The sequence below is a fragment of the Athene cunicularia genome (assembly GCF_003259725.1).
Source record: "Athene cunicularia isolate RWA chromosome 2 unlocalized genomic scaffold, athCun1 chr2_part1, whole genome shotgun sequence".
NCBI lineage: Eukaryota > Metazoa > Chordata > Aves > Strigiformes > Strigidae > Athene > Athene cunicularia.
In genome coordinates this window covers 50,766,214-50,786,552 of record NW_020799095.1, presented here as the reverse complement: position 1 = coordinate 50,786,552, position 20,339 = coordinate 50,766,214, and the positions used below count along the sequence as shown (strand labels likewise).

The 20,339-nt window shown below is 37.3% G+C and overlaps 1 protein-coding gene across 1 annotated transcript in view; it reads left to right on the top strand.

Annotated features, from left to right (window-relative positions):
* ADCY1 (adenylate cyclase 1) overlaps positions 1-20,339 on the top strand; it is a 128,076-nt gene that overhangs the window by 48,171 nt on the left and 59,566 nt on the right. The window contains exons 5-7 of the mRNA XM_026843560.1: positions 4,681-4,808; positions 14,840-14,998; positions 16,451-16,592. Coding sequence (XP_026699361.1) covers positions 4,681-4,808; positions 14,840-14,998; positions 16,451-16,592 — 429 coding nt within the window. The remainder of the gene's footprint in view (positions 1-4,680; positions 4,809-14,839; positions 14,999-16,450; positions 16,593-20,339) is intronic.

Below are 20,339 nucleotides of genomic sequence, written 5' to 3'. Positions count from 1 at the left end.
CCACCCACCCCCCATTTCAAACAATCTCAATCAGTGAATGAGTAGGGGAGGCACGAAGGGTTTCTGAGTTTCTTCCACTTCTCTGCTGCATGCAGTGCTGCTCTTGTACTAATTTTCTGCTACTCAGGGGCAATATCCAGAGGTCTCACTAATGCTGAAGTCTGTGGTTTGGTGAGGTTGCCACAGCCTTCCCTTGAGAGAGTAAAGACTTCAGTGTAAGTCCAGGCCTGATAGATCTCCTCCCTTTTACCCCAACATTTAAATAGCTGAACCTGGACATGCATTGGTTTTGATTTTCTTTTTTTTTTTTTTTAAAGACTCTAACTTTGCAAGCACTAAACATCGTAGGTAGTGACCAAACTCCTGTTCACATTTTTCTAGAGTAAACAAAACAAAATTTTATTACTGCTCATGTCTAGGAGAGTGCAAAACTGGTAGGGTCTGAGTTAGGGGAAACGAGAATCACTGATTATGCATCTTTTTGTAGGCCTTATTAATCTTTTCTCTTACTCTGTACAGCATAACTAAATCCATATTGGCTGAAAATGGTAAAGAATCTTTCTATGTACCTTAGCTGATGCAGTTTTTATTAATAGGAATATCAAAAAAGTGTATTTCTAATGTATGGATAAATAACATCCCTTCTACTCATAGACTGGTGATCCCAGGAGGGTAGGACAGTAAAAGCCTGAAGAGCATGCCTGCAAATCAGGTTGTTAGCAGGCTTGCAGAAAAAGAAATGGATGTGTATGATAAGCATAAAATATATTGTAATTAAGTCACACAAGGTCAGACATCCTTGGTGTAATTCCACTGCAGTTAGTGGAGTTATGAGAGAGAGAAGTTCAATGTTTAGCTTTTAAAATCTTGCTTCTTAAAATTGTAGTCTATCTGACCTTCCTGTTTGACTCAGTTTGACAGATACTCACACACCATGATGACACATGAGTATGTAGAAATACATAGATTGTCACAGTGACAGAAGGCAGTGCAGGGATTCTTTCCTGCATTAGCATCTGCCATCTCTAAAATAAATAATAGCTTTAAAGAGGCTCTTCTCATACCAGACGGTGTTACAAGAAACAAAAATAAGTACTGGTCATCCCTGACTTTTCATGTAATCATGTAACAGATGATTACTTACTTGGATAGCCTATTAAAAAAAAACAACAAACAAACAAAAAAACCCAAAAAACAAACAAACCAGAAGCGACAATAAGTATTGCTGCAATCTGACACCTGAGAAAGATCCTCCTTTAAAAGACTTTGCACTTACCAAGTACAGTCTCTCTGTTCAAGAGAACACCTAGCTGTTTGCTTATGTGTTATACTGGGAGAGGTCTGAAAGCTTCTTACGCCTTGTTGTTACTTTGACACAACCTTTTAAATTTTTTTTTAGTTTTTAAATTGTAAATTCTTTTCCCCTTTTTATAAAAAAAAAACCCAACATACTGAGTATACAAAAAAGTGTTTCACTTATATAGTACAAGAATGTGGAGTTAATGGTCCAAATAAGTTTGCAGACTTCACTCTTTCTGCAAAATACATTTAAAGAACTACAATAAAAACAAAAACCCAGAGATGTTTGAAACAGAAGCCCCCCCCTGCCCCATTCTAACAGGTAGAATGAACTGCCTTATAAATTGCTTGTCTTAAAATTTAAAGAAAGCTCTTAGCCACTTTGAAGTATCCTCTGCTTTCCGATGTGGGCTACCACTTCACACTGACAAACTCTGTGACTGACAGTTGTGCCAGAGGGAATTCTGCAGATCTGCTTGGAAACGTCTCAGTGAGGCACCGCAGGTGGGCAAGCTGCCTGGCTAATGCAGCGCTAGCAATCTCTGGTGCTTTTTATCATGTGCATAAAACCGAATTATCAGCTGTTTCTAAACAGACATTGCTTGTATCAACTGTGACTAGAATTTGTAACTATCACACTTGAATTCATCACTGTCACAAATGTGAAAAATCTTGCTGAGTCAAGGACTTCTTTGGAAGTTGCTGAGGAAACAAAACAAAGAGAGGGAAAGGATTTGGGTTTTTTTTAATTTGCATATCAATCCTTAAAAAATTGTGCTTAACAAAACTGCACTGCATCTTATTCCTGGAAGTCTGTCTCACATGTTGAGAAAAAGAAAACAAATAATTTTTCAGAGATTACTGTATATTAATTGATAAATGGATTAATAAGGACAGTGAGGATAACATCTGATAAGGAACAGAGTGGTGGTTTCAAAAACAACAGGTGATTTAGCCATATGTCTTCCATGAAAATTGATATCTCTCCAGAAATTGCTGTAGTCCATATTTTCTTTTTCTTTTCTTTTTCTCCTGCACAAGTAATAAATTGACTTAGAAGAGTGGTAATGGATCAAGTGCTGTGCCAGTCTGACAGTAATTTTCTGTATCCTGTTATAAAATGTGCACTACTGCTCTATAGCACGGTAAGCTCTCTAAGAAAACAAGTCATTAGAAATGAGCCGTCTTGGAGGTAGAGACTGAATAGGAGAGAACGCTGATTGATTAACACATACATATTGTCCACCTCAGGTTACTGAAATGGCTTTTCTGAATAACTTTCAGCTGGGTCAAATAGTCATTGCCTGGCCGCAAATCATGCATACCAAATTTGAAGATGAAAAGGTCTTTATAGAGGACTGTGAGGTGTGGACCAAAACTGGGTTTATTTTGGAAATAGCTTTAACTACTGAGTACCCTCTACGGCTTCAAGATTTGCCCACAATTTTTTTTAAAAAATGGCTTATTTAGGCAGTGTAAATTAGTGGTTTCTACTAAAAACCTTAGTGGTTTCTATTTAAAAACTTAGTGGTTTCTGTCCAGAAACCTTGAGTTGGAAGCCTATTTTGTGTTAGGATATATTTTGAGGTCTGCATATTACTTTGTGTGCATCGATAATTATTTTACTTCTATAATACTATTTAGGTAAGGATCTCGAAATACCCAATTAAAACTCTAAGTCAAATTGGTGAGGCATTTTGTGGTATAGCTGTGGAAACACTCCCAGGCCCTAGTGATAATGCTTCTCGAATAATTATGCTTGCGTTCATTTAAATATATTAGCAATGATAATTAGTGATATATTTTAAATCCTGCTGTACAGAAGAAATATTAAGTAGTCACTCTTAGAAAAGCCTTTTCTACTAGTTAAGCATACCCAAAAAGATGGCTCTCTTCTTTGATTCAAGATCTGAATTTACTGCTTAATTTATAAAAGAAGTAGACAAACCAGTTTTCCCAAACAGTGTAAGCATTCCTTCTTCCATGCTTCAACAGAGGGAATTCTCCTTTTATAATATTTGTTCAATGCTCGGAAACATTTATAAAGAAGACAGATATAGGAATGCCTGTAGCTGGATGAGTGTGTAATAACAAGCCCCAAATGCTGGTATATGACATGTCAGAGAGAAAGGGATGACTGCAAGCATAACCATCACTTCTGACTGGAATATGGGTAATGATGTGGAGAGTGTGGTCAGCTCAGGAAAGCTTTGATTCTTGTAGGCAGGAGACTGGATGAGAATATGTGCCAATGTGAGAAGCTGAATCAGTATGATTGGGTAATTTTTTTTCAGAAATTTCAAATTTCCCCACCACCACCCTCTTTTTTTTTTTTTTTTTTTTCCCTTTCTGTGCCACTGAAGTGAAGTCTTTGTAGCACACTGCTGAGGGAGAAATCAGATTTTTGTTAATCCTCTCTCATCATATTCACAACAGCTAATTTTGCATGCCACTTCCTGGCATAGTTCCAGCTGTGTAAGTTGGATGCATTTAATCAGGTTATTTACTTTTCTGTGCCATACTCTAAATGGGTAGAAGTTGCCATAGCCTAGCTGCAAGGAATATGATCATCTCTTCATGTCTCCTCATAGTTTACTTGTTAAAGGCACTGCTTTGTTAAAGGCATTTTTTAATGTGTTTTCTGTTCAGAGATGAACTTTCTGTTCAGACCTATGTACCAATCATCACATGCTGTCACTGGTTTTTCAAAATGGGAGAGATTTATCCAGATCTCTTTGACTGTAGAAAGTAAACTGTATGAAAACACGAGATAAATTCGATGGTAATCCAATCTGACTGTATCTTCTGATCTGCATATGTGTCATATTTACACCGATGGTGCGGTATTGTAAATGGTGATTTATGCATTGTTAACATACAAATCTTTATACATTTACAGATAAATGTATCATCTTTCCTGGTAAGGTGGAACTGGATTTGAAACAAAAGCTTTTCAAAAGACAAACATTTCCTGATATTCAGTAATACTTTTGCTTCAGTCAAATCCAATGCTTTGATTTGGATCCATACAGAAATAAAGTCTCATTGAAAATCCTAAATTCATACTGACCTCACATGAGGGCAAGGGAATTTGTTCAGAACTATGGTTTTAAGCAGCGTGTTACCCCATGTGTGTTGAACAATGTGGGGCTGATCTTCCAGTATATTTGTGTGTATTTATAAATATATAAACAAACAAATATGTGTATGTCAGCTGTTGTTTATAAGGAACCCAGGTTTCGTGAACTGTAGATTAATTACTTCATTTGACCATGAAAGGGTTCCCTGAATGATTGCATAATTTTGGAGAAGATTTTATCCTGTAAATACTGGAATATTTATATAAATAGTAAAACTTTTGCCATTCTGTTTTTATTAAAGGAAAACCACTGCAGAAGAATAAAAATCCTAGGGGACTGTTACTACTGTGTATCAGGATTGACTCAGCCCAAAACAGATCATGCCCATTGCTGTGTTGAAATGGGACTGGATATGATTGACACCATCACGTAAGTATTGTGCACGGTGAACCTGGACAACAGGGCTACAAGAACTTCTATGTGGCATTCAGGAAGTGTGTTCTCAGAAAAACAGCAGTGTCTGCTAGCACTACCCACCTATCGATTCACACTGTTTCATCCAGGTCACAAGATACTGATTTTAAGAAGGGTCATTCTAGACATCAATTTTCCACTCCATTTAATCGCTGTGAGGAAAAAGTGCACAAGTATAAGTATGTAGAGGCACATACATGTACTGATTAGGGGACAAAAAGATACTGGGAAATAAGAAAATATTCCTGTTTTCATTTGCCGCAAAGAAAGGAGTCCAATTTCTTGTTGTACAGCAATAAACTGCTCATTTTGCACACCAGTATATAAACTCAAAGCCAGTCCTGATGTATGCATTTGTATATGTTTTTGTATTCTCGAAACGACAGCTTGCTGATTTTTCCATTCTGTATGTCCTGTTTAAACCTTTAATTTATTCTGCTTTTCAGAAACGTAATGTGAAATTCACTTTGCTGATCAGAAGAATTTTTTTATGCTTGAGAGCTCTGCATTGATCATTATTTTACCAAGGCGAAAAATGTGAATGTGAGAGAACTGTGAATGAGCTTTTAGCAAGAGCTAGAAATTTATTTCATTACATAGGAGGGAAGAGATAAAGATGGGAAATTTCTTCACTACTGTATTGCTCTTTGTGTGTGTGTACATGTGTTTTATAGGGAGGCTACCGGAGGGATTGCACACGTGTATTAATTCTATATATAAATAAATAGTCGTCAGCACAGTACTATTACATTTGGAATGAGCTTGCACAAGTGTATCACATCAGGGGCCATAGCCAGTTCTGTATTGGAAAGCGTTTGGCCACTGTTTCAGTAGCCAGTCATTCTTTCTATCTGTTGTCAGCTGGGAATATGGAGTTAAGTCACGGTTCTGCTTCTCCTCAGATAATCCTCAAGTTTTCGCGTTTTACACAAAGATCTGCTTCTCTGTGAAGGTGAATAGAGCACAGTGTAATCTTAATTTAAAAATTAATAGTATCTATTAAATCAAGGGAAAAAATATAGAATAAACAGACATAAGGCTTATGAATTCATATTATGCATTTTTGATTTGGAACATTTCACCTTCTTTCTTGTTTCTGATAAAGCTTTTGCCACATCATATATTTAATGCCTTTCATTTGTATGTGAGGATGTTTATGCACATATATGCACATAAATAAGTTGTTTTTCCAAAACCAAATTGTGCTCATTTCTGGAGAGCCTTGGTGTTGAACGAGTATTATGATCCTCTCACAGAGTTCACTGTAAGTTTTGCTCAGGAGAGTTGGATTTATCTCTACAGAAGTAGTGGCTAGCTGTTCAAACACTGCTAATGCCTTAGGGGATTCTCATTTCTAGCTCAATCCATGTGTTTTTATTATAATGTTCATTTGTAAAATCTCTCAGAGTGTGAAGGGTTGGGTAAATGACTCTATATTCTCTTATTCAATGCAAGTTTATAATCTTTGTAAACATTTGCAAAATTGATAAAAGACTTTGTAATCCCCGATAATATGATAGTCTATGATACTATAAAATCCTAAAAGAATATTTTAAATCTGCAAATTGTGTATATGTGCATCTTTCCAGCAGTATATGGATACTCTATTTATAAAGAAGCCTTGGCCTTTAGTTAAGCCTATTAGCATAATTAGATATACAGGCCTTGTACACATTTTGCAAAGTCTTTTTTTTTTTTAAATCCCTGGAAATCAGTAGCTGATGCTCTCATTCTCTTTTAACCTAGCATTAATCTTTAATTCATTAGTTGTGCTGTGTTTCATGTATACAAATAATGTAGTGATATAACTGTCAACTTCCTTTTTTTGAATGTTTCAGTTTTACTAATATTAGAAATGCAACAAGTTCCCTTTTTATGTTATCATCTGTTGGCTGCTGTCATGATAATGTAAACTTGAAAAAGGAGTTGAATTAAAAATGAAGGAACTGGGACTGTTCAGGCTGGAGGAGAGAAGGCTCAGAGGGAGTCTTACCAACACATACAAATATGTGATGGGAGGGTAAAGAGGATATAGCCAGACTTTTCTCAGTGGTACCCAGTGTCAGGACAAGAGGAAATGGGTACAAACTGAAACACAAGAAATTCTATCTAATTATAAGAAAAAAACCTTTTTTACTGTGGGGGTGGTCAGATACTGGAGAGGTTGCATTGGAAGGTTGTGGAGTTTGCATCCTTGGAGAGATTTAAAAGCCAGCTGGACACAGTCCTGGGCAGCTTTCTATAGCTGACCCTGCTCTGAGCCAGAGGGGTTGGTCTAGATGATTTCCAGAGGCCCCTTACAGGAACAGCAACTCCTTGATTCCAAGTGGATGGGCTGTAGTGTGTTATCTAGACATGTTTGTTCAGAGGTTGTGGTCAAAGATAGCTAACTAACAATTTCAGCATTTTATTATTTTTAAAGAATTTATAAATTGTAAGTCTTTAGTGTATTCAGTGGTCAGGGTACAGTGAGAGGGTAAGATGGAGAAGAGGCAAGGGTATATGAGAGTGCTAGATTTATTTAGGGTTGTTGAATGACTGGGGACATATTCTGCACAATTAATTAACCATTTTATTTTATTTTATTTTATTTTATTTTATTTTATTTTATTTTATTTTATTTTATTTTATTTTATTTTATTTTATTTTATTTTATTTTATTTTATTTTATTTTATTTATTTTTTTAATGAGGAATTAGTAGTGTGAGTAAGGACTGTAAGATCCAGGCTCAACACATATTTCTTCTCTTAGTTAAATGAAAGTGCCTGGTCTTCTTATGTTAGAAAACAGGAAGATGATGCATTCCAGGTATGATTGCCCTTGATGGCAGTACTATTTTTCTTCTTTTACTGCAAGTGAAGCATTTGTTCAGATCCTGCTTCTGGGTGAGGTTATTCTGTTGACAGAAGCATGTGGCTTAGCCAGCTACACAAAGAGCTTCAAACCAGGAAAATAGGTTCTGCAGAAGATTAGGAAAAAACTCCACTCCTTCACAGAGAACAAAGTTAGAAGATGGATTCCTCAGATTAATTTGTTTGAAAATATATTGAGCAAATGAAAAGTGAAGAGCTTTTGATGGTAAAGTTGTAATGTGACATTTTTTCATTTGTTATGATTATTAGGTGTTGCTTATCAGTCCCATGAGATGCATAGTCACTTTTGGTTTTAAACTTCTCCCTTTCATCAAGAGTTGGATGCCAGCTGGTAGACTTCTTGTTCACTTCACTGCAGAAATCAGGTCCTGACACTGTAGATTTATGCTTGGAAGTTCTCATTCCTAGTGACAGGTTTGTCATGTTAGCTGGGATAAATAAATAAAATCACTCGAGTTGTGATTCAGCTGATGGATCTATCAAAAGTGCCTGTCCCAGAGATATGTACCACCAAGGTGTGCTTTCTGCAGGAAGTCAAGGACTAGAAACTTCCAGTGGCTGGTTGATGCATCTGCGATTTGACTAAGTTGAATGTTATAATGAGTTAATAAAACCTGATACTTTCCATTCTCTTAATGTTCTCTGTAACTGTTATTTAAGTATCCTAGAATATGGTGCTGCATGTGAGTACCTTCTGAGAATGTTGCCTCATTACATTTAGATGGAGATTTTCAGGGTAATTTTCAAAGAACATTATAAAATACTTCAAGTTTTCACAATTTCATCTGCCTTCTGAAAAGTATTTTTTTCAATGGCAGAGTTAAAGTCAGACCAGAATCATTATGGGAAGATCTCTTTTTTCTTAAAAAAAATACAACAAAACAGATAGTGTTATATTCTGGTTCTATTCCAAAAGAATTTCTGCTGCCAATGAGTTTTGTCAGTGCTTCATATAGGCCAGGTGTTTAATCCACTTCAGTTGCTGAAACCATCATAGCAGTATTTAATTGGGAGTTAAGTGTTGGATACCACTGATGTTGCTTTCATCAGGTAACTTTTAACTGTCAAGTGTTGGATACCACTGATACTGCTTTCATCAGGTAACTTTTAACTGTCATGTTTTTGTTAGTAATATAACTAAAATGAACATGTTCATTAGTGCCTCTGATGTGGCAGATGTTGCTCTAATATGGCAGATACTGTCCTCATCTTGGTTTTGAACAGTGTCTTAGGCCGAGTACACTCTTCACCTGACTTAAATTGCTTGCCACATTTGAATTTTTGACTCTATTTGCTACAGTATTTTATCTTCTGAATAGATCTAATTGTTAGCTAATTGCCATGTAGGAAAGTTCTGCCCAGCTATCCAAGCTCTTCCCTCTCTCCCCCATAAACTCTCTAGAGATCTGGTTTAAGCTAGCATTATAGAGGCAGTTTTATACATTCTTAATAATAGTTTGTCTTTCCTTACAGAGCACTTCATCAACAGATATAAATTATATTAAACAATTGTTTGGCTCAGTCCAGAAATGTAGGAGATGAAATGTGATGAAATGAGGGAGTTATTTAAATGCTCTTGATAACACCACAGGGCAAGAATTGTAATGTTTCCAATTGGAAATAAGGAGGGAATCTGGGTGAGCTGGATATATAAACACCGGATTTGGGACTGGGCCAAAATACTGGGGTTAACATTCATAAACTTGTCAAAAGTGTAATGGGATCCTGTAATCATTCATGTCATCACATAAATGGTACATTTTCACAAGACTCCTTCCCTTGACATCTTACTAGGATGCTGGTTTAGTACTGACTCCGAGGGAATTGAACCACTGTCTGCATCACTGGCTATGCCTACGTTAGCAGGTAGCATGGCACAGTAGGAGCACATCTGTAGATCACAGGAGCTGCTGCTGACTACTTCAATTTAACCTATACATATTATGACGGGGGGGGAGGAGGGGGAGGGTTACTTTAGAATAGGTCTCTTCTGGCCCCCGGGATTGAATGTTCCTAGTGCCTGTGGAACTTGAAGAGGTGTGAAGGAAGGTGTTCATGAACCTTTGCTTCTTGAAATCTAGGCACCTCAATGGTGTGTATCAGCTTTTCTCTCTGTCACATAGGTGAATTTATCCCATATGGATGACTCCACCTAATATGGATGACTCCACTAGTCTTCCATGTAAGATCTCACAGATGGAAATTTGGCTTAGTTTTCACCTGCATGTTGTGTTGCTGCTTGATTGTGTGGGTCATTGTGGAGGTTGATGCTTGAACTGTCTCCTTCCTATGGGTTTGGTCCTCAGCTGACCAAAGGCACTGAGGAAGGGAGAGGAACTACAGCAGGCAGTTTGAGGAAGTCCAACTGAAATCTCAAGTTTTCCTGTGTGATCTTTTGTCTGAGGAAGAAGATAGAAGCACTAACTTTCCTGATTTCATCACTGTTGATGCTTTTCCCCTGGTCCTCCAGAGGTCTGGGACATGGGAAAATTTCTGATTGGCAGGAGTGAGTTGACCTTAAATTCTGGGGGAACCAGCAATTGCATTTTCAGCAGTGGAGAAAGCTGTCTACCACTGACGAAAGCTTAGTCGGCTTGCACTTCTCTCAAAGTGAGTCTCTTGACAGCTGAAGCTGTCAGACCTCCACAGCCAAGGCTCTCTGCCCTAGCTGTCTGCTGCTGTGCTCCAGGTGAGCAGTGCACTGGGAAAGCATTCAGCTCTGGTCAGTATTTAAAAGAAAAAACACCCACACCACAAGAAAACAAACAAACCGTGAAACCCCGAACCTGACCTGGAGAAACAGCTGATGAAATAGGACAGTGAAGGTTTTCAAGCAACAAAATTTAACTGCCTGAGAGGCCTAACACAGTCCCCACCTTGTGAGAAGACAGACTGAAGGGAGGGTAGGGGGGGGCTAGTGCACAGGTGTTCCTTCGTACTCCAGGCCATGTCCAGCAGCCTCTCCTCCCATGGCCTGATGGGCTGACAGAGCCATTCACAGAAAAATAGTCTGTGTCATTAACGTCCAAAAACTGTCCAATTCATGATGTAGTTGAGATGGAACTGTCACAGAAATATTTAGGGAGATGTGCAAAATTGAAGGCCACCCTTATAATAGAAAAATGCATATATAAAAAATAAACATATGTAACTGAACGAAAAATCTTGTCTATGCCTTTAACCAGGAAATATCTATTTCTATGCAGATATTTTTGGACCTAAAGAAAAGCCCTAAATAACTTATAAAAAAATAGGAGGCAGAGCTTTTTTTTTCCCCTTCAAATGCAGCACAGGTCTGGATCTGTTCCACAGATGATCTAAATGACTTTGATGGTTTGTAGCAGCACATGAAATATTTGTAGCTAAGTAGAGAACTAAAATTTAAAGACTTGGTAGGATACTTGAGCTGTCAGGATAGATGGTTATCTTATTAGTCACTTACATAGACTGATTGCTTCTAGTTTAAAAAGAAAATGGTTTTTGATTTCCATTTGTTTCTGGGCCTGGTTTTGTGTTAACATTTTGGAAAACTTTTGAGTATACTGTATCTGAACCTAGGAAAGAATAAGTTACGATGAATAATTTATTTGAGAAACTTCTTTTTACTATTCATGGCTTATTTGTGAAGTGCTGGTATTTTTTCAGAAATGTTTTTAGAATTTAAAATGCATCACTGGACACTTTTGTGGTGGTTTAGTGCACAAATGTTGGTGTTGTTTGGGGATATGATTGTGGTACTACTCTGATTTTGTATTTTAAGCCTATTCTTTACATATTCCTTAACATTTCTTATTTTTGATAGTTCAGTGGGGTATATTTATGGAAATTAACTGCATAAAGGGCACACAGGTCTTCAAGATAAATTCAAAAACTTTAATGAACTGTTCATAAGCTTTTATTCCTACTCAAATTTAATAGTGGTGAAAACACTCCTGAAACACACTGTAGTTTCTGGGAAAAATGTAGAAATGCATTCTTGATTTAGATTTTTTACTAAATGACTACTTCTGGAAGTCTTTTGTTCAAAACATAAAGTGTTTTCAGCTTCTGCTTTATGGTTCATTGGTACATTATACAGTCCATCTTATTTAACTAGGAGTATGGTCAGCCATGTTGTATTTTTCTACCCATTTATTTTCATTTACTTTTTGCTATGCTATTCAAATTTCTGAAAGCAGGTGAAATTTCCCCCTTTTCAAGCCAGTTAGGACAAAGGAAGGTCAAAGGTCTGGAGTGGTCTTTATCAATGTCTGAATTTCACTGTGTTTCCACTTACATTTAGCCTGAGGTTTTATATGCTGTTTTAAATGGGGGAAAAAAAAAACCAAAACCAAAACATCACATTCATTTGCGAATAGAGAAGCTCACACACTTGCAGGTTCGCCAATGAAGATAATTACATAGGTAACAGATACTGAACAAAGGAAATCTCACTAGCAGTGAGTAGAAGTAGGACAAGGAAATATTTAATCTTTCAGAAAGCTGTGCATAAGCCTTTCTGTGCTGTTGCATAAAATATGACTGGAAAAATATTGTATGCCCAGATTCCCTATGGGGACAAAAGAGATCTCCACATTACTCATATTAGTGATGGCTGACATGGTATATACTTCAGCACTTCATGGCAGCAGATTTCCTTCCTTAAATTAGGGCCAAGTATCTTGTGCTGCTCACCCCACATCTGGACCTATGCTGCCCTTTCTGTTAATTGTATTTAAACAAATACAACTATACAAGGGACAGATACAGTGACTATTCTTGAAATAGTTGGAAAGTCCTCCTAAAGACCTCTTTGCCAGATCAACTGTAGCTGAACAATACTTTAAAAAAATATATTGGTCAAAGAAGATCAAGGGAAAATTACAGCCAGAACTTAAGTTTAAAGTATTTTATTAAATGCACTACACAATTTAAATTTTAAAACCTAATGAAAGCCAAGTCTTACACTGATCAGTCAATTTCATTTATTCACTGATATATCTTTTTGGACTGCAACTTAACTGTGGAATGCCAGGTGTCTCTGTAACAGAAAAAGTTGCAAAGATTTATGCAGTGTTATCTCTGCATGTAATGTGTAAGACTATTAGCTTCAAGGCTCCTTTTCAGTGTTAACAAGTCAGTGCAGGGTGTGAAATATAGCATGTCCCACATTCACAGAAATGAAGAATCCTTCCTTGTTGTGGCACTAAAATTAAAATGCTTTTAATAATGACTTTGCCAATTAATTCCTCCTTTTGCAGCTCCACAATGAAAATCTCTGAAGGTTAGATTTAATTTACAGGTATAAGTCCATAGTTACAGACAATTTCTGTGTCACTCTTGCCGGAGCTTTGCGAAGATATTAGTGTTTATAATCTCTCTGCATTTGCTGCTCTTGGACTGATTTATCGGTTTCATCATTTTCTTTGCTCTGTATTTCTGTAACTGGGTAATTGAACTGATTACAGCATACTGGAGTGGAGTCACTGCTTATCCATTTGTCATCTCAACTAGTACCTCTCCATACCTCTTTTATTGCAGAAATTGTAGGAGTGTTTAAATATAAGTCTGTGCCCTTTCAGTGTCACCATAGGAAATGATGCTTAGCTAGTCATACCATAAAGGTTAAGGTGCAGCACAACTCTGTGTGATTATTAGTAGTTAGAACAGTTTCCTAGCAGTAGCATAAGGTGAAAATGTCAGTTGAAAAAATACCATGTTAAATAAGTATCATCCAAGAAGACCGACATTCTGACACACTTGGGGAAAAAAAAATTAATTCTTTACTGAATAGGTTTTCATTCAGGTGGAATTTTAATTAAATGGTGAACTTAGAGAACATCACAAATCTAAATTGTGACGACATAAATGAGACCATAGCTTTTGTTCAATTATTTTTAGTCCTCTGTGCTGTACATAGAAAAAGTTTTGGAGTCCATACTATGCTCTTTTCTCAGATTATTTTATATTTTAATTGCAAATGTTTTACACTCTTATCTTGAGGCCATGCCACTGCGAACAAAATGAGTGAGGAAAAGTAAACATTATTTTGATATTATAGATGGAGAACTGAAAGAGGATAAAATTACTTTAAATCACAACAGAAGTTGTAAAGGAGGAAATTAAATGCAAGTCTTGAGTTTATATTTTACTTACAAGACCAATCTTTTCCTTAGTGTTTAATATTAAATTCCTTCATAATGAAATTCAGTTAACTCATATAGGATCAAGAATGATCTTTATATGTGTGAAGAGGGGGAAGGGGGTAAAAAAGAATTAGAGAGAGAGAAAAATCCACCAACCAGTAAACCCAAGGCCAGGTTAAGGAGAAACAGAGATTCCTGGTAAAAGGAAGCAGCCAGGTAGCCCATTTTAATACTGAGTAGAAGGCAGTTTGTAGTAACGGTAAAATTGAAATGTTTGCTTATTTAAGCAGTTTAAAAATAAGCCTAATAAGATAGTTTCAGAAATGTTTTGATTTCAACAGTCACGTTGTGGTCAGTTGTCATCCTGCTGAAATAAATATGCATCGGAAAAAGAAATATTTATGACAAAAAAAAGTAAATATGTATGAGACAAGATAAACAGGAAAGTGCGGGAGTTAAGCTGACTGGTTTTGAGTTACAGCCAGAAAGTTCTTTGTTTATCTCTCATTAAAATATCTGTTTCTGTAGGACTGTGATAGCCAATACTGCAAAAGTGGCAAATTAAACCTAAAACTTATAGTCTTAGGGAAGTTTCATGACAAAGCCATTTACTACACTTGCTTTATTGTCCTTTTTTTTTCTTTTTCACTTCTTTTACTTTATTAAACATAATGAAACATAATCTTTTATTCATTGCCTTGAAGCCTGGAAAATTAAATGTTCAGTATTAGGTTAAGAAATTTAGAAATACTGAGATTTTGGTTAAATGGTTATTAAAATATCACCAAGAAAATTATTTCTTTGTAATTATAATCGGGGCTTTGAAACAAATGAAGGAAAATAACAGTTCCTGAATATATAATTTGAGATTTTTAAAAGATCCTGTGTATTCAGTCGTGTATGTATATTAACTTTGGGGGGAAGGAGACGAAAATCAAGAGCAATGTAATTGTCTAAAGACTAATATTCTGATGCTGTCTTTTTCAGATCTGTTGCGGAAGCCACAGAGGTTGATCTCAACATGAGGGTTGGATTGCATACAGGCAGGGTGCTTTGTGGGGTCCTGGGTCTCCGAAAATGGCAATATGATGTCTGGTCAAATGATGTGACTTTAGCTAATGTAATGGAAGCTGGAGGACTGCCTGGGTAAGTCTGAAAAAGAACCATAGAAAAAGAAACCTGTATGGGTGAAGAATTTATTTCCTTCTTTGAGGCATTTTCAGTGGAATTGCTGTTGATAAGAAGGGTTGTGTTCAGTAAGAGCAATCAATGTATTATGTGATTTATCGTGTGGAATTCTCCAAATGATCTTGATATTTACATTAGTAATAGGTTAGATTAGAAGCAAAACATTTCCAAACAAAATCCTTATTAAAAGCTGCCAAATATAAAGAGTAGGAATGAGGCAATACTAGGAATGTGGGAATGCTAGACTTACACCATTTCATGTTATAAAAGTAAAACCGTCTAGTTATTCCAGGAAATTTTTACCCTTGCACCTCACACATGTAGGGGGTGTGTCCCTTACTCCTTTTACATGGCAAAATTTCCAACACTAGTAGTGTGTTTTAGAAAAAAATAGATGTTTATGCATTCAAATGTTGATGCTATGTGTGTTTAAATGATACAGTAGCACATAAACCTGCAGCCAACCCTTGCAGGCATGTCCTGGAACTTTAGGTACCGCTTGAACAGCCTGGGACCCAATTTAAATGCACACAGTGCAGTGTACAGAGGTGCATGGGTGTGCTTCTGTATGCAACTCACATTTGGACTGCTACCTACCATCCTCTTGGATTTTTACAAGATCATGATTTGCTGAAGAGGGGGACAATGGAACCTCTTCATTTTTGTGGTTAAGATGGGTGAATTTCTGTTTGTTACATGTGTCTGCCTTAGACAATTTTGGCAGTGTATTTTGTATGTTCCTTACCTTAAGCCTTTCCAGAGAAAAAAAATCTGAACGTGTTTAATAGAGGAAAGCAGTAATATCTTTTCAGATATCTTCTGTGAAGACATTTCAAATGTAAGGGGTCTTTTGGGAGAAAATGTGAAGACAGTTTTCAAGATAAGAAAACTCATAAATGCTGTCAGATGGCTGTGCTACCAAAACAAAGTGAATTAGAAAGCTGCCTACAAAACGGAGTGAATAAATGAAACAAGTCAGAAATGTGAAGAACGGAAACAGAAGTTTCTTCTCTCTAGGAGAGATTCATAGCGTGAAGTCACGAGTTTCAAGCAGCAGGATGTTTTTGCAAGCAGGCAGTGAGGTAAACACGCAAGAAAGTCATACAATGTGGAAAATGATGAGCAGACTTTCACTTTCTACAAGTCAACAAATCTGCAATGCTTGGACAGTCAACAGTTATCTTTCTGTTCACTCTGCTCAAGTTCAGAAAATGCATGTAATAGAAATATTTCTATGTTTTATTTGGCTGAAAAGACAAAACAAACTTTTTTTTTTTTTTTTTAACATTAAAAATGGAGTTTTGCACATAGCTTGACCTCTTTATGATTCTGCACAGGAGTGTATTTCAGTAGCAACTAGCTCATATTATGTCTTTGCTTTAAACAACAATGTCCAATTTTTCTCTTCAGGAAAGTTCACATTACAAAGACCACCTTAGAGTGCCTAAATGGGGACTACGAGGTAGAACCAGGATATGGTCATGAAAGGAACAGTTTCTTGAAGAAGCATAATATTGAAACATATTTTATTGTGCCATCCCATCGTAGGAAGGTAAGGTCAAAAAAATTCTAGCTTATTCCATGATATGTTTTTGTAATTTAACAACTGTTGTGTGACATTCTGACAGCAGAGGCAATACTGGTATTTCCTATTTCTAAAAGCTCTACAAAATTCTCTTGAAATCAGATCTTTTATTTTTGACTGAGGCAGGAATACTAAAAAAATCTAACCTTGAACATTACATAGAGAATATTATCAATTTACTTTTGAAATTTAAAAATTAATTTAAAAAAAAATTTCCCTTTAACCCTCAAAAATGAAAACTGCTGTTTTATTCAGATTCTGTAATCATTCTATGAGAAATTATGTTACTTCAGAAATTTAATTTAGTCTTCCTTTCTTCCTCCCCTCAAAAGAGTGTTTCAGAATATTAATGCTCACAGCTAGGCTATTTTTCTTCTAGTTTTCTTTACTCTTTCATTCCCATATTCCCATGCCATTTTACTCGTGCTCTCCTAACCCTTTCCACAACCACTTGTGATACTGGTGGCTCCTTTACCGGGCCTGGAGGATTCCCCAATGAATAGACATAAAGAAGTAGTATTTACAGACATATCATGACCACAGCAGAAAAGTTAACCAAATGAATTCATCACTGATTGAACTAATATCCCCTTGAAGTGTGGAAAAACTGCCATGTTGCCAAGCTGTACAACACAAGCCCTTTTATCCAGGTCAGAGGAAGAGGCTGCAGTCAACCATCCTGCTTTCGAATGTATATACCACTGTACCACAGATCAGGTATTTATGCTGAAGCTGAGTAAATTTTCTAAGATTATTGCAACAAATAATATATTCTCTATCCAAAACATGCATGTTTTTTTCTCCTGGTAAGTTGAGCTGCTCATGACAAATTCAATGTTTTCCTTGCTTGGTCTGTCACTTCAGACTCCCACAGTGATTTTGCTCATCCTTTTCTTATCATAGCTGCCCTTCCCTCCAAATTTTCTTAAGTTCCCCTCTCCCCTCAGCTTCTTCCTTTTGTTAGACCCCTGGAGATGTACTGGGGAAAGAGGAGTAAGTCAGCAGTGCTGTTGAGGGACAATAACGTTTTCTGCTCTTTTCTTCTTTTTGGTGGAGAACAAAAAATGTAAAGTGTGGAAAGAATAAGGTAAGAAGATTTTAGCTCATTTGAGCAGGAACTTCATTTCTTAGATGTTGCTCAGGATTTAGCCACCCCTGATGGAGGTGGGTGGACTGCTCAGTCTAACCATATTTTAAGGGCAAGGAGAACAAAGGCCCAGCAGTATAATGGTAATATCTTGAGTCTCAACATGCAGTGAAGGTTGTGACAGTGTTTTTTTCAACAGGTTCATGTATAGTCATACCTTTATTCCTCAAACAGTTATTGAGTTTAGGGCAGCCTTTTGTTCTACTGCAAAATGTTTTGTGACCTCACTAGGAGTCTTGAAAGTGCATAATCATCATTTAAACACATTCAGTTTGTTCTAACCTTTTCCACATCAAATGAGGCTTATCTTAGAAGTTACCTGCCATAACATGTTTCCAGGCCAAGAGGAACTTTATTGCTCTTTATATCAGACAGACAACTCGGGATAGAGACTTTTGCACCTTTAACTTCTGAGACTCTTCCTGAACAAGTTTAATTCAGGGATTTGACCTTTAGAGGGAAAATTATAACATCCAGTTCTGAAAGTAAGTATGAAAACAATATGAATGAGGTTTTAAATTGATGTCAGAGTTCCATGGCTCCATGACTGAGGTGTTAGATGATTTTTTGACAAAAATGTAACCAGGGAAAAATAGGTCATCTTGAATTCCATGCCCACAGTCAGTTTCTTGGTCTGAATTCGATGACTCAGGGAGTTTTTATGGAAATGTAGGGAGACCAGTCACCTGGGGGATTTGAATCTGAGAGTAGAAACTCCTGTTGTTTTATCCCAGAAAGGCTGCTGCAAGGGTGTTTTTTTAATGCACTTTCTCTAAAGCATCTTGTTATTAGAGCAATGGAGTTTTCTCATCTGCTGTGAAAATCATTCAATCTCATGTTTTGTATGCTTCTGCTGGTATATATGATTCGATTCATTTTTAGGTAATATGAAAGAAAACAGGTGGAAAACCGGTGGGCTAGCTTCTGTTTTGGCAGTCAGTGAGGGATTTTCTGGTGCCTTTCATGAAATCAGAATTAGTTCCTAAATTAACCAATCCCAATAAAAAAGAAAACACAAGGAAGAGTTTAATTCAAGTTAGGTGTGTTTTTTATTGCTGCTAGATTTGTTTGTCTTGGTTTATTGTTCTTTTCACTCATGCAGCATTATGTATAATTTCATTTCCTATGTTATTATATATCCAGTTTCTTTTCATACCGAGAAGAGCTGAATTTCAGAAAATTGTTGATAGGTTGGTGCACAGAGACAAGGGGATAAATATGGCTATTACACATAAAAACTGTGTTGTGTCAACTCCACTGCATAAACCAATGATTGAGGAACAGAAGCTTGACATTCACATAATGAAGTAAACCAGGTCAACACATGTTTAATGTGCAAGGATGAGAACCTACTACTGTGTGAGCACACATTTCTTTGTCTTTGCAAGACTGCTGAGAAACTAGTGGTGACTGCTGAGAAATGACTGATTGGTTTATCAGCTCCATAAATCAAATGCCATCTTACCCAAGGGTGTCACTGATGGGTTTGTGGAAGTGGCAGATCATAGAATCATAAAATGTTTTGTTTTGGAAGGGGCCTTAAAGATCATCAATATCCAACCCCCCTGTCATGGGCAGGGACACCTTCCACTAGCCCAGGTTGCTCAAAGCCCCGTCCAACCTGGCCTTGAACACTGCCAGGGAGGGGGCAGCCACAGCTTCTCTGGGCAACCTGTGCCAGTGTCTCACCACCCTCACAGTAAAGAATTTCTTCCTTATAGCTATTCTAAATCTACCCTCTCAATTTAAAACCATTAGCCCTCATCCTGTCACTACACTCACTGATAGTCATTCCCCATCTCTCCTGTAGGCCCCCTTTAAGTACTGGAAGGCTGCTGTAAGGTCTTCCTGGAGGCTTCTCTTCTCCAGGCTGAACAACCCCAACTCTCTCAGCCTGCCCTCGTAAGGGAGGTGCTCCAGTCCCCGGATCATCTTCGTGGCCTCCTCTGGACCCTCTCAAGCAGGTCCATGTCCTTTGTATGTTGGGGACCCCAGAGCTGAACACAGCACTCTGGTGGGGTCTCACAAGAGCAGAGTGGAGGGAGAGAACCACCTCCCTGTACCTCCTGGCCAGACTTCTCTTGATGCAGCCCAGGATACAGTTGGCTTTCTGGGCTGTGAGCTCACATTGCTGGGTTATGTTGAGCTTCTTGTCAACCAACACCCCCAAGTCCTTCTCCTGAGGGCTACGCTGAATCCACTTATCTCCCAACCTGTATTTGTGCCTGGGATTGCCCCAACCTATGTTCAGGACCTTGCACTTGGCCTTATTGAATTTCATGATGTTTGCGTGGTCAAACCTCTTCCCTTATCTACCAGTGCTGTAACTCCATCATAGAAGGCCACCAAATTTAAAAATAGGGGTTATGTTTTCCCTTTTCCAGTGAGCAAGATGCTTATGTACAGATGCTGTGCTACAGCTTGACTGACAACATTAGCACTCCAACATGCATCAATGGCGTGTCGGCTAAACTGGCAGAAATAAACACTTCATGAATTTTACTGGTATTGACTGGCTTCTCCACTGGGCTCGCAGATAAATCAGCATGTCACATCACTCTATATCA